The 24,407-nt window shown below is 39.7% G+C and overlaps 1 protein-coding gene across 1 annotated transcript in view; it reads left to right on the top strand.

The window, feature by feature from the left end:
• The window catches only part of arhgap35a (Rho GTPase activating protein 35a), a 94,071-nt gene that overhangs the window by 40,226 nt on the left and 29,438 nt on the right, over positions 1-24,407 (top strand). The window contains exon 2 of the mRNA XM_073862818.1: positions 12,765-16,873. Coding sequence (XP_073718919.1) covers positions 13,145-16,873 — 3,729 coding nt within the window. The 5' untranslated portion in view covers positions 12,765-13,144. The remainder of the gene's footprint in view (positions 1-12,764; positions 16,874-24,407) is intronic.

The raw sequence follows: 24,407 nt of genomic DNA on the forward strand, positions 1-24,407 counted from the left end.
AATATGAGGTACTAAACACAAGTTTTACATTTTTTCTGACTTCTGGCATGAAGATACGTTGAACAGCGCTATTTTTAGCCTTTCATTGATACAACTAAAAAGGCTGATCTCCGTAGTTTCGTTTTGAAAGCGTGTGAAAGTTGCGCAATCTTATTTCATCAATTGCGCTGAAAATTCAGATAAAGCTCTAACATATACACAAACAAAACACTGTGCAGCATGTTTACTTGCTAGACATACAGCAGACTCCGACATAATATTAGTTCGCGTCCATATAAACTCATAATTACTTAAGGTCGCGTTTGAATGACAGCAAAGAGACTCGCCCACCGTCTCACAGACCACCCTCTCAAAGTTTTCAGCACAGAAGCGGTCGAAAGTGGACAAAAGAGTCGGATTTAAATACCAGGTGTAAACATGATGTGTCTCTCTCGTCCACTTGTGATCCGATCGATGAAAACACATCTTAATTCCAAGTGTAAACAGCCCCTGAGAGTCAAACACGAACCCCCCACCCCTACAAATGACATATACTTGCATAAAAAGCCTTATGTATACCATTACCCTTAAATTAGTGTGCCAGTTAGGAAATTTAGTTGTGTATCATTTGGTCTTTTAAAGAAGGAGTGTCTGGGCACATGGTTTGAGTGTCACCTAATGAGTTTCAAGGCTTGGTGGGACCCTCTGTGTACCCCAAACACCCAACACCTGTGCCTCAGCACAATTTACCAACCAATTAACCTGTGAATCTCTGCCGTTAGGTGGGATGGATTGGCAACTTGGGAGTGTTCGGCCCTAAAGGAAATCGGCTTTGTGTAATTATAATGGCGCCTTTGTGTGGTTGTGTCTTTGTTGCCTGTTTATGCGAGATATGAGGGTGTGGCTGCCCACATTTTAGTGTTTGACTACATAAAGTTTGACTGTAGTGTGGTTTTAAAAGAATTCCCTCTCTCTCCACTGTTTAAGGACGGTAGGGATTGTAATCCCAAAAATGAAACTTTTATTATTTACTCCCCATCTTGCTGTCCTATTTTCTTATCGTAAAGAAGAAATTGGAAGAATGTGAGCTCTTTATAGTCTATGTTCTTTCTTCCGTACAACACAAAAGATGATGCTTATAGGAGTGGAGACGTGATCTCACATGATCCACTGCCTTATACATTTGGGTACCGTAGTTAAGTGGTAATCCCCGCTACCAATCAAAAATACAGCGACTAAATCTTCATCAATGTGAACACCCCGTAAGACAGCTTACACATTTGTTGCGTCACCAAGACATGGGAATAGCATGAGGGTTTGCAAAAAAGACATCTCATCATGTGAAAGAGTTTCAGTCTTTGCTGCAACACCCTCTAGGTGTGTGCACTTCTGTTAAATCTAAAACTCAGGCTGTATCCGAAACCATTTTCTTCTATATAGTGCACTATATTTGGCGTCTGCAATTTTGTTGTGGTATCCGAATTCTGAGTGAACAACTTCCCATTCTATTCATTCACTACTTTTTTACCTAAATTGCACTCTCATCGAGGGTGATGAACAAATGCGATAGGCAGTAACTTTAATTTGAAATATTTTAATAGAATATTATAAGTAAACAAGACAAGCAGTTATTTTCGTTTCTTTATTATCAACTAATACAGTGAGCATGACCAATGTGACAAACTGTAAGAAAGTAAACAATTACCGTATGATCAATAAAGCTAGTCTCTCCAGAAAAACGCCATTATGTGATCGCATGATTCAATGCATAATCACTCAAAGTCCGCATATTAATGCCGGGGTCGCATTTTTTAAACTTTATGTGGCACTTTCGCCACATAAATTGCAGATTTCTCCTTGCAAAATATGCGAGGCACGATTTCATAATCCCCGCATTTTCGTATATATGTATCTTAGCAGAAAGTTGAAAAATTTTGCATTTACTTCACACATGCGCAGCCATGCCCCCTGTTGTCATGGGAATGTTAGGTAGCAAGGTAATTACACAACGTGAAAATCAATGAAAAGCTGCAAACAGTTTCTGCAAGTTCACACAGTTTTTGCAAGTTCCCACAATTTCATAGCATAAAATTGCATAAATATCCCGCATATTCCATCGCAGTTTTTAAGAAAACGTGCCGCTAGAAGGACTGTAAAGCGCTGTTCCGGCCACCAGCAGTTAGCAGTTGCAGGGTGACATGATCTCATTCATTTCAGTGGAAGCTTGGCGACTTCCAGCGACACAAGCAAAAGTGACCATTGGTGACAGGAAGTTGGCAAGGGAACGTTGGTGAGTCCAGCAACGCGGAAAAGTTGAGAAAAGTAAAACTTTATACAAATCATGAGCGACTACCAATGAGAGTGAAACTCACGTCATCCATCTCTCGTCAGTTATTGCAGTGGATGGTACCTGTTTGTTTATGACAAACAGAATTAGGAACAGCTCCTAACGACCTCATTAAAAGAAATGCGCAACATCAGGGTCTCTGACCCTTATTTTTTACTTCAGTGTCTAAAATCGTTCACTCATTTTCGTTCACTTCTTTCTCATATAGTGGACTTAAATGTCAATTGCTGCGTAGGGAATAGTTAGGGAGTGAACAAGTAAACGGATTTGGACATATTACACTATATATACATATACACTCGCTATACTAAATGGTCAACTCATACTTTAGGCATCTTAGGAAAATTTACAACACCTATCTAAAGTGTCTGGTGTTTATTTTGCCGTCTCTAATGTTGTCCTAAAGCTAGAGGTGAAAAACACTTCATTTGAAAATCGATTTTGTTGTTTTTCCACTCGATTTTAGAGGACCCTGCCTGTCTCTTCCTTTACGGTAAATAGGCTCAAAATGGATCTTACACATTCCTATCTTTCAAATTTCCATCAGAAGAGTTTTCTTAAGCAAAAATGTGCACTTAGTCAGCAGTTTAAGACTCCAAACCTGTGCACTCAGGTGAGAGAATAATCATAGACGCAGATCAATCCCAACAGATCTTAGTTTGGCTTAAACATCCGTCTTTACAAGCAGTAAAGTCCATTTGCGGACCTTCCAGTGTTATTTGGGCTGTTGTCAGCATGTCTCAAGAGATGGGAATAGAAAAACGAGTGAAAGCACATGTTGAGAGGTACAAATCCAAAAAGCTAAAGTCAAATGAAGGTCTGGCTTTTCAAAGACTGCACAGCAGGTTCTACGGGCTGTGGAGTTTGGCGCGTACTGCCGTGCCGGTGTGTGGCTATAAGTGGGAGCCCCTATCGCTGTCAAATTCACCACCATACCTGGTGGTGTGAGGAATTAATAGCTGTCATCACACACAGCCCCCCGATGACATGCATTTAGTCCTTATCGTGAGAGAGTTGTGACATTGCAAAAGAGTAGGTAACCTTTAACTATTCTTACTTGATGTATGCATTTGGTGGACGCTTTTAGCTAAAGAGACTTGCGGTGCATCCAAGCTATACATACTGTTCAGAGTTCGTGCATACACTGAGAATCAAACCTGTGACCTTGGCGTTGCTGGCCAGAAAAGATCATGTTGCTTTGATGCATCACGCGCAACGTATGGTGACTTTGGCTTACACGTAAAAAGTTAAGTATACCCAGATATTTAAGTTGTGCTAAACTGTGCTGAAATCACTGTAATGTGGCCTTACGTAGTTTATCTCGAAAGGTCCAAATTTTGAGTAATTGTCCTGAATGACATTAATCACACATTTATAGCGTAGGCCAATGTGATTGAAACATCTAGCATATGAAAAACTGTCTTGGGTTTGGATGTAGCAGCTTTAATGCGGTTGTTGCAGGATAAACTGTTATTGCCGTTATCATCACAGTCATATATCTCTGGTGAGCTCTTAAAATGGGTTTATCACAGACACGCGAGTATCTATTGCTGCGTCGCACTGACTCGCACATGACTGACTGTCAGAGCTCTCACACCAGGCGTACTTGGCATTTATATTTGTATCTTTATGGTTTCATTCCTATTTCACATCAGTACCACCTTGTACAGCAATTCAGCAGATGTTACAGTTAACGCAAGTGTAATATTTATGGTGTAAACATCTGGATTACATCCTGTCATTTTTGAATATCCAGTGCTCTACAGTTTCAATGGTAGCTGGATGGCATGATTCGATTTTTTTTGATAGTTTGTGTATCTATGTGTGTTTTTGTGTTCTCATGCACCACAGATATTTGTATAAAATCTCTGCTTTTCAATTTAAACTTGTATTAGATTAGATGTTTCGGATGAATAATGGTAGAATAATGATCAGTGGCTGATCGATTGGTTAAAAGGTACAAAAGAGAATGTATCATATGTCTACTGAGATTTTTTGGCATCCTGGGCTGCACGCATTATGCTTTATTGGATCAGTATTATTGAGCCTTTTTATGGCAGAATAGAAACACATTCATGTTTCAGTCTGTCTGTTCTGGATGTGGAGAACATGTTCTCTCCCCCTCCTTCATCTTCCTAGCTGAATTTATTTATTTTTTATTCCCTTTAGTCCATCCTTCCATGCCTGTACGAGATTCGCTCTCTCCACTGCATGGTTAGACTCTCTCCCCAAGCAGGAAGTGTTGTCCGTGCTAAGGCCCTTTTCCTTAGTGCCCCAGGCAGGGCTCTAATGGAGTCCAGGTCTCAGGAGAGGGATAAGGGGTGGGGGGAAATGGATGGGTAGACTATCTGCTCTTACAACCATATTAGTGCTGATTCGGTCGGAGAAATGGGTTTTCAAGGAGCATCATTTTAACTAAACCATGTTTGCTCGTTCTCTTCCCTGCTTTGTCATCATGGCCAGTTCAGTGGGCTGTAATTCTTTATAGAACGTGGCATTGATGAAGACAGGCCGGAAATGGAAAGGGCCCCGAAAGCCATCCCTGCGGGACACCATATGAATGGCCTCTCGTTTTCAATGCCACGTGGATTTGGGCTTCAGTAGAGATAACACGCTACACCACATTTACAATTTTAGCATAGCAGCACATCATTAGGAATAATACACACCCCACATAATAAGAATTATTGTTATTACTGCACTGCAATGCTGTCTCCCCAATAATGACATCTGCGTTACCCAAACAAAGCACATCACTTATTTAGTGATGTTCAACAATGTTTTCCATCTTTGCCTCTTTTGAAGGGAACATAAAAGAGCCATTGATCTGTGTGTGAGAGTGTGTTTGCAGCTTATTATTGTGTGTGTGTGTGTGTGCGTGTGTCTATTTGGACAAGCGTCTTCACAGTAACTTGACAGGAAACAAATTGTAGTTTTCATTTCTGTTGATATTAATTATAGTCTTAGAAATCGCTTTTGTCTGCAGCATCTTATTGTCCCAAGACCCATTCAGAGAGGCTGTTGTGCTGTTCTATAGTTTGATTGTGTTGGCTACCGAGTTGCCACTTAAACACTGAGCCAACAATAGGAATTTTGCATATAATACAATGTTTAAACTCAAGAACTTGAAAGAGTACATTTGATTGGTAAAAGCCACATGTCCCTTTAGGGCTCTGGTGAAATGACATTGCTAGTCTCCAAATGTGTGGCTTCTTTGCTATTTTCTTAACTAGTGTTGCATGGTCTACCAGCTTACCTAAAATAACCCATGCTGGTTGATCACATAAACCTGCTTATTTTTACACCATAGCTACAGTCTGTCTTATCAACTTAATTTATATATTATCTTTAAATTAATCCAATATTTTTCCCGTATGTTCCTCGTCTGTATTCATTCCTTGTATCTCTTTCTCTGTCTTACTTGCACATCAAAGGATAGGTCAGGCAACCTCAAATGCTAACGCTTTCACATGGGCATACTGCGAAATGACTCATGTCATGTCTCTTAAAGTGCCGTGTCCTGTTCCACTACAGCCGTAACCTTCGCATTATGATCAGAAAGAAACAGTTTGTTCCTACAAAGCTTAACCCAGCACCTCTATCGCTCAGACTTCAGTGCATGGTTTCCCTTCTTATTCATGCAAGCCTCTGTGTGAACTTAACAACACTAGTAGCATAGTGCATAGCTTTCCTGAGGACTGAGGTTAGTGTAACGTGACCTATTTTTAACAGTAGCCTGAAGCTCAGAAACTAGGAGTACAAACCTTGATAGTCTTGAAACTAAACTGCCCTTTAATGTAGCTGTGGAATGCTGATGCCTTCTGGTTGTCCCATCTCACCGAGTTGGCGGCACGTAGCTCCTGCTACCCACCTTTAACAGCGAGGGCGAATTTAACGCCCTGCCGTCTACCAGATGCTTTTAATGTGTTTACGGGTTACACACAGGTTCTTGTTTCTTTACAACCCGTCCACTATCTAACTACTTATGCAGGCTGCAAATGAGGACAAGTCCAGGCATATCCTCATTTATTAGTGAGCGTGAACCAGCACGAACAGTGGTAAAATGAAGTCTTAAATCCATCAAGCTTCATTCAAGCCAAGATTGAGCTAAGTGCAACATCTCTTGTCCAAACATTGTCATGAATTGGATTGTATCTCAGTGCAGATTGGTGGATGGTGCTTAAGATTAAATGTGATTGAACAGATTACATTTTTGTATTGGAAAATAGCTTAATTTTATTTATAAACATTCATGATGGGATAAGACTAAAAAATGGCTTGCTTTTCGGGCTTGTCACCTATACTAGCTAGGAGAACACACTTAATATAAATAATGACTTTGGTGAGATGGATGGATCCTTGGATTAAGTTAAACAAAAATTAATGGAGCGTAGTTTTAAATTGTCCATTTAATGAACATGACTAGATGGCTAGATGTCAGACTAGTGATTGATTCTCTTGTACAAAAGTATGTGGATTATTTAGCTCTGCAAGATGACACATGGGGGGCATCAGCGTTAACGCTTGACGGAGGGTAGGGGTGGGCGATATGACCAAAATTTTATTTCACGATAGGAGTCATTATATTTGATGATAACGATATGTATCACTGTACAGTTTTTTGCATGAAAAGAAAATAAAAACAAACAAAATTTAAGCTCACTGAAGATAAACAGTGATGAAAGAATGATAATAAATAATAATTTATATTATATATCTTAATAAAGGTAGAAAAGTGATTTAGTCAAGAGCAGTGAGAGATTTTCACAAAAACATGAGTGACAGACAGGAGGAAAATTAGGTAACTTACTCTTTAAGACCAAAGTCCGGATCCAATATACTGTTACACATGCCTTTTTTACTTTCTCTTAAGCCTAAATGGTCATGTTTATGAGGAAACTTGCAAAGACGTGAATTTTGAGGCAAATAAAGCGACAAAAATGCTCACGAGCTTAATGAGCAGCGGATGCGCTCCTCTCACACAAAAACAGGGCGTGCATATAGCACTGTTGTTTGTGTTTCAATGGCTTAAATCACTTGTTTAAAACTGCAGTGTTTAAATATGTGTACAAACGTTAAGTTTTCGTGACTACGTGCACAGCAACGTGTTGTGGCCACGTAAACTCGATAGAGGCGATTAGTCCAAAATCTCTACCGGTTGACAAATTTCTACCGGTTTATCACCCTGAAGTGTGGCCCTGATGCGTTAACAACAATCACAGTGCCCGCAACGCATGCTCCTCTGTCCTCCGGTCTTGCATAAACGTAATTATCCGGCTCTGCACTAGGTTATTTGCATAAGGCGTTTGGATCGACTGATGCCTACGTTGGTGCTTGAAAAGTTGAGAAATATGTAACTTCTACTGAGAGCAACGCCAGTGACGTGACGCCGTCGGATCCACAATTCAGTTCAGCAATGAATGACGTCACCCATTCAAAGTAAATGAGACGCGTTAATGCTGAGGGCCTGTATAAATGTACCGTAACATTTATTGGTGCTTGTACGTTTTCAGAAGTATTCAATTTGATTCAAGATTATTTATTTCTATAGCGCTTTTTACAATTCTGCATTATTGCTTAGCAGCTTTACAAAAAACGAAGTTAGGAATAAACAGACGATGAATATTTCATAGTAAATGAACGTAGGTTCGGGAGGAGCCTAAACATTTAGTCCTGTCAGTTATCGTTAAGAGCATATATAAGAGTCAGTCTCCATGCCCAGCAGCAATTTTTCCAGCATCCCTCTTCCCCATCTAATCATTCACTGCTCTATATGTAATTTTGTGTAGTTTGGTTACAGGGGGGTTGAACTTGGAGCTGGTCTTAGGTTCAAGCACTCTTCGAGGACAGCAAGCCAAGTCCGTTTACTATTAATATTAAGACTGAATGGGCAAGCAAACTCATGAATGGAAAGTTAAAATATTCGTATAGTGACATGGGACAGATTTGTCATTGCAAATTTACTTTTGCACATCTTGAGAGGCAACTGTTATTCCTTCTAAGCAGGCTCTTGGGCATAAAGCCACAAGGGGTGGACAATATTGACATATAAATTCATATCTCAGAAATCTTTGGATGACTAGTGATATACGATAAATATCTCTGTTTTCTACAAAGTGGAATAAATGTTTACATGCAAGTGTGAAATGTCCCCTTGGTAAAAATTTTATTTAAGGACAGGGTTTTAAACCTATAAAGCTGCATGACATGCAGGCTGGTTTGAAAGCTTACGTCTGACCTCAGTGTATAATTCTGGTAGAGGTTCTGTTGCAAAGAAGGGAGAGTCATTCAGACCGATAATAAATATTGTCTCATCCCTTTCCCACTGGGACATATCCCAAAATATTACTTAAAGGGGGACTTCACTTTTTTGAAAATATGCTCATTTTCCAGCTCCCCTAGAGTTAAACATTTGATTTTTACCGTTTTGGAATTCATTCAGGTGATCTCCGGGTCTGGCACTACCACTTTTAGCATAGCTTAGCATAATCCATTGAATCTTATCTGAAAGTCCTTGATTATTATGCCAGAATGAGAGTATACTGCCCTACAAAGCGAAAGCGCAGTAACTACGCATTTGGTCAAAATTGAGTTAAGGGTTAAAATGGGCTTTGTGAGATCTGTTGTGTCTTGTGACAAAGTCTCCTGGTTAAATTTTGTCCCATTTCAGAGAAATGTGTGTGCCAAAATTGCAGTAACATGTTTGACTGGCTGGTGTAAAAAACTTTAAAGCCATTTTTCTCAGTTTCAGTGTTTGCGTAGATACTGCACTTAGCCTTTGGAGGGCAGTATAGTTCCTAGCCATATCTGCCTAGAAAAATGCAACTTTTAATTTAACATCGGTCTTAGTACACAATGTAACTACAGAAGAGTCAAGTTTAAAATAGAAAAAATATTGAAACTCTTTGGTTATTTTTTAGCACGATGCTAATTAGATTCAATGGATTATGCTAAGATATGCTAAAAGTGCTAGCGCCAGACCTGGAGATCAGCTGAATGGATTCCAAAAAGGTAAAAATCAAATGTTTAACTCTAGGGGAGCTGGAAAATGAACATATTTTCAAAAAAAGTGAAATGTCCCTTTAAACTCGATATACTACTCAGCCCTACTGCGATCTATTTACCAGATTGCAGTTTAAAGCATTTTTATTTCATGTATAGTTAAGTAGACTTTTCCAAGTCAATTCACTAGACTCTTTCAATATTTCATGTGAAGTATTTTATTAGCTAACCTTGTATCAGCTGTACCAGCACTCTGTCTGTATGTTTTTGCGATGCTTATGATTTGTTTGTTTCTGGCTGATTTGGCTCTCGTCTTTGGCGGTTGTAAATTCATATTTGATTCATGGCACTAATAGTTGAACATTGTTGAACATGAATATGTGAAAATACACAGCTGGAACAGATTAAACAGATGTGTTTCTTGTGCTGGCGTCCAAGAGAGCATAATAAAGAGCCATGTACTCAAGAACTGGGCAATAATACTCATTTCTTAATAAGACTGATGACATTTTGGCCGTGAACCAGCAGTCATGGCACGTGGTTACGCTGATTTTTATTACCTCCTGGATGTGCGTGTCTATCTGTGGTCAGGCATCTGTTGTGTTGGTATGTTAACGTTTTTTGTAGTGTTCCTCTGCTAGCATGTGTATTCAAGGTGCAAAACCATTGTTAGATCGTATCCTCTTGTTTGTTACATCTTGGATGATTGTCATATGGAAGGCATTAGGTGGCACCTAAGGCCATCTGTTTTCAGCATAATTAGGCCTATACGTAATTTCCTGCCCTATGTCAGTGTGAATGATATAATCACTCCCTCATACTTTAGCTTACTATCTAGTGTCCACATCTGATGGCCTTCATCATAATTATGGACCACAGTAGACTAACCATGTGGTCATTTTGATGTAGACAAATACTCAATAGACAAATCAGCTGTTTTTCCCCTTTCAAGTCTTGCACCGCATGCATAAGACTGTGTTTCAAGTCAACATGGTCCATGAACAGTTTAAAGGTTAGGAAAAGGATCCTTGTTTAAAAAAGCTCTGCTGTGCTGTAAAATGGAAACATCATCTTGTCTGAGAGTACATTGAGTTCAGTTCAAGTTTAATATTTAACACATGAGATGAAGTAGATTATTTTCCATGCCGTAATCTCTTAGATTATGTGGGCGAGTTGATGTTAAATGAACACTAAGCCACCACACCCTGAGCACTGCATTGCTCAGCGGATCTCCACCTTGTTTTGACTGCTATATAATGCACTCTTCAGGCCTCTTTACTCTTTTTCCCTGGGTAAGCCAATATAGCCAACTTCTTCTGTTTTCCTTAATGGCAAGTGCCTATTGATTTTTGGCTAATCACACTGCAACAGAAGTGTACTAAAAAGGTTTTTGAGAGTGTGGTATGAATTAAGCATGACTCTTCTGATCTTATCACCAACCCGGCAATGACCTACTAGCCAGGGGCCAAATCTTTTTGCTTAGAAATGCTGAAAATGTTGAATCAGTAGTTTGTGATTTTGAGAACGCTGGTTCTGTACACTAAAGCAATTCTGCCAGAGCGAATTCGCCTCAGTGGTGTCATTACATTTGGCCCAGACCATGACAGTGACATCTGCGACTGCAATCATGTGTCACTTGTGATTGCAAGATGTGTTGCTTTGAGAGTCGCTGTCAGCACATTACCTGGTCATACCTCACAGGTGCTGCTGTTGATATGGGAGATGAAGATCTGTGACATTTCTTGTTCTGTGATGTCTTTTTCTTGGCACATACCCAAACCATTCTGTTTCCTTGGATTATTCCCATTACGACTACCTGGATTCATCCCAAATCATCTAAAAAGGCCTGTTTATCGTAATTTACATTTATCTTCTTGGCAGACGCTTTTATCCAAAGCGACTTACGAGGTATACGTTTTCAGGTCTTGTGTTCCCTGGCTTTCAAAACCCATGACATTGATGTTGCTTGTGCCATGCTGTACCAGTTGAGCTACGTGAACATTTTCAGTAGTAGGGATATGCAAAGCTAAAATTACCATTTTAAAAGCTGTGACTTAGTTGTGCACCTCTATAGCTAAGTGGTAGAGCATTGCGTTAGCAGCACAAGATGTCATGGGATCGAACCCCAGTATCACACATAGGCTACTTATAAAAAGGTTTAACTGTAAGTCGTGACACACTATCTTTAAAAGTTTAGATAAACTACTCTACCTTGATAAACAAGTAGTGAATTAACAAATGATTAGTCTACCATCATGACCCATCATAAATAATTATTGCTTACAATGCATGTATCTTAATGTGGAAAACAAGGGGAGGATACTTGATACCTACTCCCTGCATTCTGTAATTATAGCCACATCTGTTTAGGTTTGTCTTTGCTTATGGCAGACTGTTGGGGCTCAGGGTTTTAGGAACATAGTCTCCTGTGAGTTCTTGTCATCTGTTGCCTAGACGTGTTCTGTTCATTTTGTAGATAACCGCAAGCTTCAAATCGGTGACTTCTGTTATGCACACAATTTATACATTTTTTTTTTAAATGAGACCATTTTTTCTGCATCACTCTGTTTGAAATGTCAAAGGAGTTGCTATTTTTTGTTTTGTTACCATATTCTTTTGAAAATGATTCCGGGAGACTGTAAAAAAAGCCATTGTGTAGTGCCCCCTATTTAGGGCCATTTGGGCTTCCCTGGTTGCTTAATTAACCACTTTAGTATTGAAGTGCTTATCACAGCTTTCATCTCTGTTGTGTGTTTTGAGATTTGAATGTGATCTTGTAGGAGTGGTTGTGGCGCGCAATTATTTTTTTAGCTTACTGTAGTATCGTAATAATAGTCTTCATTATGGTTTATGCAATTAAACACAAATTTCAAGGGTCTGTGACATCAATAACTTGCATACATTTTTCTTGATGCAGAAACATACAAATCTTTAGGCTTGTCACTATGCCAACATTTGCCAAGGATGCACTGGGTGTTCGGCAACCGAAACTATTCTGCTGAAAATAGCAAAAACCATTGGATACTTTAAAATTCTTCCACACTGCCTACGTGTTTGCTACATTTATAAAGCATGCATGCCTCTCACTCTAGCTGGTTGCTATTCAGACATGTCATCAAAAATATTCTTCTGTAAAATGTATTCTGTCTTTTTACTTGTTCAACCAAACACTGAAAACCCGAATTTTGGTTGCTGAACATTCAGTGCATCCATAATTTCAATTGTTGAAATCAGTACCAGTGAGATATCACAATTCACAAGTCTGTGAATGTGCTATTAAAAACATTTCTTTAATTTATTCATTGATAAATGAAGTGATGTTGATTTAGAGAAATGTTAATTTTAAAAAGCGTCAGGTCTAAATGCCATTTGTTTTAATTTAATTTTTTAAAATATTTTCTTAATATAATGTGTTGTATTTCTTCTCTTTTTTTAGGGTCCGATCCAGGCTGGACAAACCTAAAATCTGTAGGATTACGGTTTTAAAGAGCCCTTGAAGAGAGGAGATGGGCTGGAATGTTACCACTTGCAGCACACCTGCCTAAATCCACAGTGCCTCTTTCCCCCACCCTCAAACCCCATTCCCTTATTCCACTTCTAAATCTCTGCTAAATTCATGGATGGACTAATGTCTCTGGATTTAACATTTCTCCACTGAGGACATATTGGGCCTGCATAAACAAAACCTAAAAGCAACTTTCTGGATCTTTAGAAATCACGTTTTGTCTGGCCTGTAAGCACTTGGATGGAATATCAGCCCAGCAGCTTTCAGACTAGAGCTTCTGGGAATGGCAAGATGAGCGCTGTCATACGATAATGATGGCAAAAAAACAAGATGGCCGGGCGCCAACCTACAACCTTGTTGTGGTAGGTTTGTCCGGGACTGAGAAGGAGAAGGGGCAATGCGGGGTGGGCAAGTCTTGCCTTTGTAATCGCTTTGTCCGCCCCAGTGCAGATGATTTTTATTTGGACCACACGTCTGTTTTAAGCACAAGTGACTTTGGAGGTAGAGTGGTAAACAATGACCACTTCCTTTTTTGGGGTGAGGCAGTACGAATGTCGGAGGAGGGGGCTGAGTCCCGAATGCATGTGGTGGAGCAAACAGAGTTTATTGATGACCAAACGTTCCAGCCACATCGAAGTACTGCTTTACAACCCTACATCAAGCGGGCAGCTTCTAACAAACTGGCCTCTGCTGAGAAGCTTATGTATTTCTGTACAGATCAGCTTGGGCTAGAACAAGACTTTGAGCAGAAGCAAATGCCAGAAGGCAAGCTTTTAGTAGATGGATTCTTACTGTGTGTAGATGTGAGTAGGGGTATGAACCGTAACTTTGATGACCAGATGAAGTTTATCACCAATCTATATAATCAGCTAGCTAAGACCAAGAAGCCAGTTGTACTTGTGCTGACCAAGTGTGATGAAGGGGTTGAGCGGTACATCAAAGACTCTCACACCTTTGCCATGACAAAGAAAAACTTGCAGGTTGTTGAGACCTCAGCACGCTCTAATGTTAATGTTGACCTTGCCTTCCTCACTTTGGTGCAGTTGATCGATAAGAGTCGAGGGAAGCCCAAGATAATTCCATACTTTGAAGCCCTTAAGCAGCAGAGTCAGCAGATAGCATCCGCCAAGGACCGTTATGAATGGCTGGTCAGCCGCATTGTAAAGAACCATAATGAAACATGGCCAAACATGAACCGCAGAATGCAGACATCTCCTGAGTACAAAGATTATGTCTTCCTTGAGGGTACTTCCAAAGCCAAGAAACTATTTCAACAACATGTACACAGACTGAAGCAGGAACATATAGAAAGGCGGCGTAAAATCTATCTCAACACACTCCCACAGGCTCTTGACTCCTTGGTCCCAGAACTTGATGAGATTGATCACCTGAGCTGGTCAGGAGTACAGAAAGTTCTAGAAACTAAGCGGGAGTTCTCCCATTGGTTTGTCGTGTTGGATGATACACCATGGGAAATTACACCACACATTGATAACATGGAGGATGAACGAATTCCCCAAGATCTTTTGGAAACCCCAGCAGCAGAAGTAATCTATGAGAGTCACTTAGAGCACCTGCGTAATGAGCGAAAGCGGGCAGAGATACGATGGGAATTCAAAGAGAAACTTACTTCCTCTCCATTTGTTACGCCTGGTAAACCCTGGGAGGAAGCCCGTAGCTTCATTATGAATGAAGAGTTCTATCAGTGGTTAGAGGAGTCAGAGTACCTTGATATGTATAACAAACACCAGAAGGTAATTATTGACCAAGCCAAAGAGGACTTTCAAGAACTTTTGCTGGAATACTCTGAGCTGTTCTATGAGCTTGAAGTTGATGCTAAGCCCAGTAAGGAAAAAATGGGTGCCATCCAGGAAGTACTTGGAGAGGAACAGAGGTTTAAAGCCCTGCAAAAGCTTCAGGCTGAGAGAGATGCATTGGTGCTTAAGCATATCCATTTTGTCTACCACCCTACTAAGGAAACCTGTCCATGCAGTCCCTATTGTGTGGATGGTAAAATTGAGCAACAATTAGCCCTCCGCTTTCCCACTCGATATTCATTTGATGGGAATCTAAAATCACAGTTTGGTGAAGGAAAAGTGGATAGAATTAATCTTGTAATTCTTGGCAAAGATGGACTTGCAAGAGAACTAGCTAATGAAATCAGAGCACTGTGCACCAATGATGACCGGTATGTGCTAGATGGAAGGACTTATGAACTGGCTCTTCGACCAATAGAGGGCAATGTGCGCCTTCCAGTGAACTCTTTCCACACCCCTACTTTTTCTCCACATGGCTGCCTTTGCCTCTACAACTCCAAGGAATCCTTATCATATGTTGTTGACAGCATTGAAAAATTACGAGAATCAACCATAGGTCGAAGAGACAGTAGCCTACTACAGCTTCCGTTGTCTCTTCTGTTAGTCACAAAACGGGGTGTTGGCTCAATTGCTGATATTGGGGGTGAAACTGCCCAAAGCTTGATTCAACAAGGTCAGCAAGTGGCTGGCAAATTTCAGTGCAGTTATTTGGAACCTGCTTCCCCAGGTGTGGGTTATGGCCGTAATATAAATGAAAAGCATTTAAATCAGATTTTAAAAGGTCTCTTAGACACAAGGAGACCCTCACTTGGTGTTGGCAGTAGCTCTCCACCCTTATTGCCTCCACTTGCAGGGTTCAGAGACTCTCAGCAGAACTCAGAGGCTGACTTAAGAATTGTAATGTGTCTAATGTGTGGAGACACTTATGATGTAGACCAGCTCCTTTCACCTTTCTTGCTGCCCCAGCACTGTAGACCCTCTTCCAGTCTGTCAAGTGGAACATCAGTACTGTTGGAGTTATCAGTTGGCGGGCAAAGGCAAAGCATTGATCTTGCTATACTGTCTTATCATTCATCTTTCTCCTTACGTAAAAGCAAATTAGTCCATGGTTACATAGCAGTATACTCGGCCAAACGAAAGGCTTCCATGGAAACACTTTGTGCCTTCCTTTGCGAGGTCCAGGACATTATTCCCGTGCAGCTGCTTGCTGTTGCAGAAACTCAGTCAGAACTTGCAGACTCTGAGGCAGTCCGGGAGCAGCTTGCCCAAGGGGAGGAATTGGCTCATGAAATTGATGCCCGCTTCAGTTCTGTAATCTGTGGACCTGGTGGGGTTGTTGGAGGCTTGCATCGGATAGACCACTTCCAGCCATTCCTCAAAGAGGTAGTGGAGAAAAGAACCATTGTAGAAGCAACACACATGTATGACAATGTTGCAGATAATGTCACCAATGAGAATTTTTCTTCACCTCGATGCGGCTCTCCAAGCACTACTTTGATGGACTCAGAAGACGACATTGAGCCCTCCCCACCTTGTCCTACTCTTAGGGATGATGGCATCTTGACTCACAGTGGTTTCAAACTCCCTGATTTAGAGGGTGATAACTTTTCGCTTATCTCTGACATCACCACCTTTGAAAACAAGCTTAACAAATTTTCACCTCAGGTGCGCCCAAAGCCCAATGTCACCTTTGACATCCCCAAAACACCAAACTTCAGTTCATACATGGACCAGGTGGTCAACAGGCGCTCATTACCATCAGTTTCCTGGCCACCAGGCAGTGAAAGTGGCTATGATCCTTCTGATTATGCTGAGCCCATGGATGCAGTTGCAAAACCTCGTCCCACAGAGGAAGAAACAATATATTCTGTACCACATGATAGCACACAAGGCAAGATCATTACAATTCGCAATGCAAACAAGGGTCATTCTAATGGTGCAGGCAATGGGTCAGACAGCGAAGCTGAAAGCAGTTCATTGGAGCGCAGACGGAAAATGTCTGCTCTAGGAGTTAAACCCCGGCTTTATCGTGATCGCTCCAAACGCCTCGGAAAGTTTAGCAACTTTCGCACAAGCTTCATCGGCAGTGATGATGAAATTGGAGGCCTCCCCAAGACTAAAGAGGATGAGATTGGAGCACAAAAAGGGGACATCTCTTTAAATGAGGAAAACGAAGACCCAAAAAGAAGAAACATCTTAAAAAGTCTGCGCAGAACTACCAAGGTAAAATTTTTATATACATTTTAAGTATCTAAATTTTTATATACTTTTAAAAATCATCATTAAATATGTTTGCACTAGGGATGTTAACAATTAATCGATCTTCGATTAATTGTCGATAAGAATTAAATCGATAAAACTTAACGATTGTCGAAAAAGCAAGCACGTGTGTCCGGCGCCTGCGCAAAGCACATACTTAGCTGGTGAAAAAACTAACCAAGCGCGAAGAAGTTAAACTAGCCATGATCACAATGATGCTCGATGCCAAACACACACTTGGGCTTTTTGTCCTCATTCGAGACGAGGCTGGCTGCTAACGTAACAAAATTGCATCCGCAGAGGATCTGAGAGGGTCCGATGCCGAAAATCTAAACACAGTTAGGATACTGAAAGCAAAGACCCTCTTCAGGGAAGCCTGCAAGATTAGCATAGCAGCGCTGCTAAAGCTGCTTTACACAGGGAAGGCGTCCAGAAGCCGTTTTTAATAAACAGATTAAAATGAAAAACTTAAATTCTGGCAAGAAACTGTTAAATGTAAACTGTAACTGACTGTAGTTACACTCTGAACTCCCGCAACATATATCATTGATCATCATCATGACTGTCTGAGGCGCTACACGCTAAACACTGTTGCGGGTTTTCTAATGGAAGGTTGAAGTCTTCATAACATAAGCATCTTTGCTGAAAGTACGCCGCAGGTCTAAAGCTGAGGTAACGACGGGAAAAGTGCCCTTTCGTGTGCTTCTTGGATATAATTACAACAAGCGGTGTATTGACTCAGAAAGCAAGGTGAACAACTACAAAAATAACACTTGATGATAATGAAACTTTTATTTTGTCATTGATGCATGCGACTGTGCGGAGTGCCCGTTATGAGGCGGAGTTTACTGTGTCTATTAGTCATTATAGAGGGGTTGCAAGTTTACAAACATTGCAGGGTGCGCGCGCATCCAGGAGGCAGAAAGCCCGATTGGTGAGCTGATCCGCTACTGCAACAACCTTAATTATTGAAGCGTTCTTTATTGTTTGTATATAAATAAGACTTGATTTTAGTTGGATCTGTTTTTCTGTCTTTATTTTTGCAGTGTTATTGTGATACATGTATGAATTATAATGTTATAATTATAATGCTAGTAACGTAATAGTCGCATCTACTGGTATGTTAACATCAGGCACCCAGCACTGACTCTGTTGGTACTATTTTCCACGCAACAATTCCTTGGCATTTTGACTTACAGACACCGCTACAAGCATACAACACAATGCACTTCTCTTCTTTCTGCCTCTCAGTTGCGCGCGCAACCAGTTAGTGACGTCGCCGTGCAACCCGTCTATATGTCGTTACGAGATTAAATTGATGATTTTTATCAAAACACCAACTGCATTGACTCATTTTACAATCCCACTAGCATATTATTTAGACAAAATAAAATCTTTTAATTCGCGTGAGGAAGCTGGCGTTTTTATGCACACTTATGTCATTGGCTATATGCCGCTGCTGTAATGGCTTATTGCACTATTACTGTTAACGATTATTCGATTGATTGATCGTTAATTTAAATGATCATCGAATATGGGAAAATGCATAATTTGACATCCCTAGTTTGCACAGTTTTGCTAGATACAGATCACCATTTGCTTGGTGATCTGTGCTATTTTTTATCTGGGATAGTTTTCAAATAACAATGAATGCTTTTAGAAATGTATTTTATGGTAAAGTAATGAGTTTGTAAATGACTTGGAGCTTTTTTAGAATATTTTGCATATGTAAACTACTGGCTTCAAGGGTGATAAATCGGTAGTACATGTGGTTTTTGTAGGGTTTTGTGTAGGCATTCGGCATTATTTAGAAAATGTTTTATTTGACAGTCCAAGTGCGCTCAGACTATTTGTGTCACTGCACTGCTCTTCAAAAGCTACGTAAGACATTTCCATTTCCCACTAGACAAAGTAATAGAAATTTACACTGATCTTTTTGCCGAAAGTTGACATTTTCCCTTAATAAAGTATTGCTTTAAGTATTGCTTTTGTAAAAGTGCATCAAGTTGTGTATGAGCTCTTGCTCTTTGAAAAGCTGGATGTTATCAGAATAACAAAACAAAGGTGCTGTTTACACCTGGTATTAAGATGTGTTTAAAGACAGGTGTAAAAAGTTTTGAGCTCGTCCATTTTCGACCACATTCAGAGGTAGTCGAAAACGCTTTCGATCGCATTGCTTTTCTGGTGTAAAACGCGCATGTGGTCGAATGTGTTCGAAAAGCGACTGCCTACTCTCCGCCAATTGATTGAATGTGCTGTCTCGAGCACAATGTTTTACATCGTTTTTGACTTCTAGCGTGAACACACAGTGTACAGCGCTACCTTTAGGCTTTATGTGAAAGTTGTGCAAGCTTATTTCATCAATTGCGCTGAAATATCAAAGAAAGCTCTTACATATACACATACAAAACACTGTTCATCATGTTTACTTTCAACACAACCAGTTGACTTATGCTTTAAAGGACAAGTTCGGCATTTTACACTTAAAGCCCAGATTGTTAATGATGAAATAGAACGGTTTGACTGGAATTTCGACATATGATGCTGGCCCGAGAATTTTCGGGTGTTTCGTGTATCACGTCCCACCTCTATAATGGGTTTATTGGTGCAATCCTTCCTAAAATGCATTAAACTTTCATTTACAAAGACGTGAAACTCACTGAGTGGTCAGGGGTGTTCACTGATATGATCACACAAAAATCGCTGCAAAAGACGCATTATTACTCCGCGCCGGGAACGTTGTTTGTATTCTTGCAATTGGCAAAGGTGGATTATTGCCACCAACGGGGCTGGTGTGTCTATTATTCAAGCTCTCAACGGAAGAATATACGGGTGTGAGGCGTTTGGAAAATAGGTCCACAAGTTTACAACAAATGGTAAAACACCTGTTGCAAAGCGTCTTTTGCAGCGATTTTTGTGTGAGCATATCAGTGAACACCCCTGACCACTCGGTGTGTTTCACGTATTTGTAAACTAAAGTTTAATGCATTTTAGGAAGGATTTTTCCAGTGCACCTAGACACCCATTGTAGAGGTGGGAGGTGAAACAACAAACACCCGAAAATCCTCGGGGCAGCCGCATATGTCGAAATTTCAGTCAAAACCGTTCTATTTCATCATAAACAATCTGAAAACAGGGCTTTAATTGTAAAATACTGAACTTGTCCTTTAACATAATATTAGTTTGCATCTTATTACCAGGTGTAAATGGCCTCAAAGAAATAACTTTTTTTGAATGAAATTTTATTTTTTGTTGTGTGGAATATGTGTAAGCATTAGTTATGTGAAACTGTAATTAAGGCAGTACTTAAAAAGTACATTTTTATGATCTGGCTTTTTTACAGAAGAATTGCAGATTCCAAAAGAGATAACAGTATCCATACTTAAAGAAACAGTATGTAGGATTGTGGCCAAAACTGGTATTGCAATCACAAAACTTGTGGCTAGAACTGGTACTGCAATCACACAACTGGTGGTCAATACACAAAATGACAACATCAGTTGAGGGCTGCAACTCCACTTTTTAAATGACAATATTCTGGCCAGACCACTGTTGTGAGTGATATAAGCATTTGAAATGAAAATTATTTCTTAATGTCTAGTGACATATCAGGGCCATTTTATAATTAATTGATATACATTTCTTACATACTGTTCCTTTAAGCATTGTGTATTATTGATGTTTTTGTAGTTTAGCAAGACAGATAGATAGTTGTCTTGAGTAATGCACACAATGTACAGTATGATAATTACCGTTTTGGCAACTGAATGATATGGATGAATTTTTAATTGATGCCAATTTCTGCTTATTAAAGACAAGTGAAAACTGCTGGACTCCAGCAAAATGTTTGCCCTTTTAAAAGTATTTTCTCTACAAATAAGATGCACAGATTTTTAGGTGTTATCAATTGAATTTTTAATCAACTTAAATTTTCTCAAATGTTTAATTATTTTAGGGTTTACCAGTTGAAGTAATTTTTTAAAAAGTTTTTTTTAAGTAGAACAGCTTTCACTTTTTATAGTGTATGCATTCATGCATTAATGTAATTTAAGTTCATATCTTTAAGTGACACAAACCTTTCATCACTGAATTTGTTTGTTTATCTGTCTGACCTCAGCCAAAGGTCTTGAGTTTGATTCCTAGGAAATGTACAAAGTCAAAAATAGCTTCAATGCACTGTAAGTCACTTTGAATAACTGCCACATCCGTAAATGTAAATCTTAGTATGGAAGTAGTGGAAATGGAAATCCTGCCCAACATCAAGATTAGAGATCAACCGATACCGATTTTTTTTTAAACCGATGCCTATACCAAATATTTGGGTGCTTATGTGCCTGATAACCGATTTTTATTTACTGTTATACAACACAATTTACTATAACACGACTGAACTGAACAAACCCTTATAATAATAATAACAATCACTCCCTCTTTGCATACAAAGTAATAAATAGGGGTCCGAAAGAGTGAAGAAGTAATATTAATTTAATGAATAATATCACAGGAAATAATACATTGTCAGGAAACTAACAAACAAAAAAGCTTATATATCATTGCATTTCATAACTGGTATTTTATGTCAGAATAATTATTATTAATTTTGTTGTAATAGCTTATGAAATGGCTGTTGACAAAGCGCTGTTTATCCATGCTTTTACTCACGCATTAACTGTATCAAACTGCAACAGCTCACGGAGGTAATAAATAATTAATATCCACAGACATTTATTTAGATGTTTTAGCAAAATAATGTTTATCTTGTAAATGTTAATATAACTTGGGGTAAATCTTGTACGAGGCTACTAATAAGCATAAATAACAGAAAAACTCATTTAAAAACTTGTTTTTAATTCCACCAAGCATTCATTCATGGCTGTTTTATTCATGCAAAGCTACGTCGTTATTAGGACAGGATTTGATGGATCAGTTTAACTTACGTGACAAGCTGCATACAGCATATCAGGCATTTATAACACATCTCATCTGTGCATTTATGGCTTTTATGTTAAATAAGTTGATTAATTAAGGCAAAGTAGTATTTGCTGTGTTTGCTGCTGTTGTTGTTGTTGTTAGCTCCTCTCCTCAGATGGGTCCAGCACGCAATTCTTAAAACGGTCAGTTTATCAGTCAATCCGATATTACAATACCGATATCTGATAATGGGAAAATGCTTAAATATTGGGAAAAATATTGCCCAATTTGCCTTTTTGCTTATTCTAGAACACATTAGCAGGATTTTTACTTTTGAACTTATGATGCTGATTGTTTTATGGCTTATTTGGATGGGATATCCTCCAAGCATAATTGTGACCAACAGTCTTTCCCATGAAAGTCGATTGAGGAGCTTTAGCCTACTTGGACAACTGGTAATGGCTGCATGGGGCATTGTAAACAAAACTAAATAAACTGAGAATAGAGAGATCCCTTCAACATTTCTTAAAAATAGGAATAAGATTGAGTGAAGAGTAAATGAAGACATGAACTACTTAGATGTTTATCCCGAGAAAATGTTGCTCCGGTAAGGTTTCCTCAAGTTTTGGGGGGACCTTAACAATTCCCCGATCTGTGCTTCGATTCTTCAAAATTCAAATTTATATGCATTCATATATAGTAGTTGTACAATCCTGTATGCAGAAAAATCTCATTTGTGTCATTTTTGTGTATACGAAAAAAGAGAGGGGTGTACCTAACTAAAAATCTATTAATTAACCCAAACTATGATGACAGCAACCTGAATCTTCACATGGAGCTATGTTGCTATTTGCTTTAAATTCCAAATGTCCAGTTATGTTTTAAAGTTTTGTTCAATTTAATAATACGCTCCATTCACACGAGTAGCAATTCAAGTGACCACTGTTCTGATGTGAGGGCCGAAGGGTATATGAGAAGTTAAAGCCACCAGTCCTGCTCATTGTACAACAGTAAAATGAGGCCATGGGGTTAAATCACCTTGCTTGTATCAATTGCCTTATGGGAAATATCCATGAAGGGACCCATCATTAAACACAACGGCCCAGTAGCCCCAGGGGACTGTACTGGTTTAAGCTGTGCTCAACAAAGCCTCACCCTTTCTGATTTTCAAAGAGCTAGAACAAGCCTGTCCTGTTTCTGTACATCTCGTCCATACAGCTCTTTTTATGGTCCATAAATGAGGCAATAAATGTTCGTTTAGCCTATTAAAGGCTCATAATACAACAAGTGGACTTCGTTTATCAGTTTTTGTGTCCACTGGGAATCGAACTCATAACCTTGCATTGCTGACATTATGCTTTAAGTGTTAAACTACAGAGCTTTATGCCTGACTTTGCAAGCTGATGGATAAAAAGGTGGATAATGTATAAAGTAGAGGTTTTCTCGGGTCCAAGACCCAACTCAAAATGATCCGAATCAAATTTTGCCCGACCCGAGACAAACCCAACAAAATTAGACCCGAGTCTGACCCCACCAGTGGCCATTTTTTACCCAACTGGGCCCGAATGTAAATGGCACAGACGTGTGTACCGTTTGCAGCCCGCACAAATCCGTTCAGGTCTCGGATTGGACCTCGGGTTAACAGGTCTAAGTGGACCTGTGAAGACCTCTAGTACGAAGCTGATTTTCCGGGCTTTTACACGACAACGTTATCAGCCAAAAGCGTGAGACTTTTTATGAGTTTTGTTTTTTGGGGATCTTGAAACGCAAAGTTTTGTATATGGCTTTTAAAGTGCAAGTTTTTGAAAACAACGGCATTATCGTTTCAGTGTAAGCAACAAAAATGCAAATCTTTGAAAGTTATGACCACATGCACATTACATGTTGAGTCTACAGCTGTGTCCCAATTCGAAGGCTGCAACCTTCTAAGGATGTATTCTAAGGGGTCGCACACCAGCCGCACAGCGCCGCCCCGTTCTAAAAAACTGGAACACATTGTTTTCTATGAGCATATGCACACCGGCACCGCCAGGTGGCGCCTGTCCGTGCTGCCCAGCTTTGACTCAGGAAGTTGCTCAAATCCCTGTCGCGCCACACAGCGCCACTCACATAGTTTACATTAAATAACATCATATTTGTCCCAAATAATTAACGATTAACATTGGCTGCTAACGTATATTTTGCATTTGGAAGTATAGGCGCTATCTGACGAAACTCGTGCTATTAAATGTGCACTTATGGTTTACGATACCTCCGAGTTGTTCTAGACGCGACTCGACGCTGCGCGACACTGAGCTGCGCGGCCGGTGTGCGATCCCCTTAAGACCGATTGCGTCACGGCAGCGCGACTTGAGGCTAGTAAAGCCGTCCCAATTCAAAGGGTGCTTAGAAAGAAGCCAAAAAATGCGTCCTTATTTCTCCACTATGTTAAGGATAGAACGAATGTACCCTTAACAGCCGAGGTTATCCCAAGATTCATTGCGCACCTGCAACGGCTGGATATAATGGCTCGATATTCTAAAAGAAACAATTAAAACCTTCATTAAATAAAAGTGTGTATTTATCAGAAACATTTTTCTTGTCACTG

Source organism: Misgurnus anguillicaudatus, chromosome 24 (assembly GCF_027580225.2).
Source record: "Misgurnus anguillicaudatus chromosome 24, ASM2758022v2, whole genome shotgun sequence".
Taxonomy (NCBI): domain Eukaryota; kingdom Metazoa; phylum Chordata; class Actinopteri; order Cypriniformes; family Cobitidae; genus Misgurnus; species Misgurnus anguillicaudatus.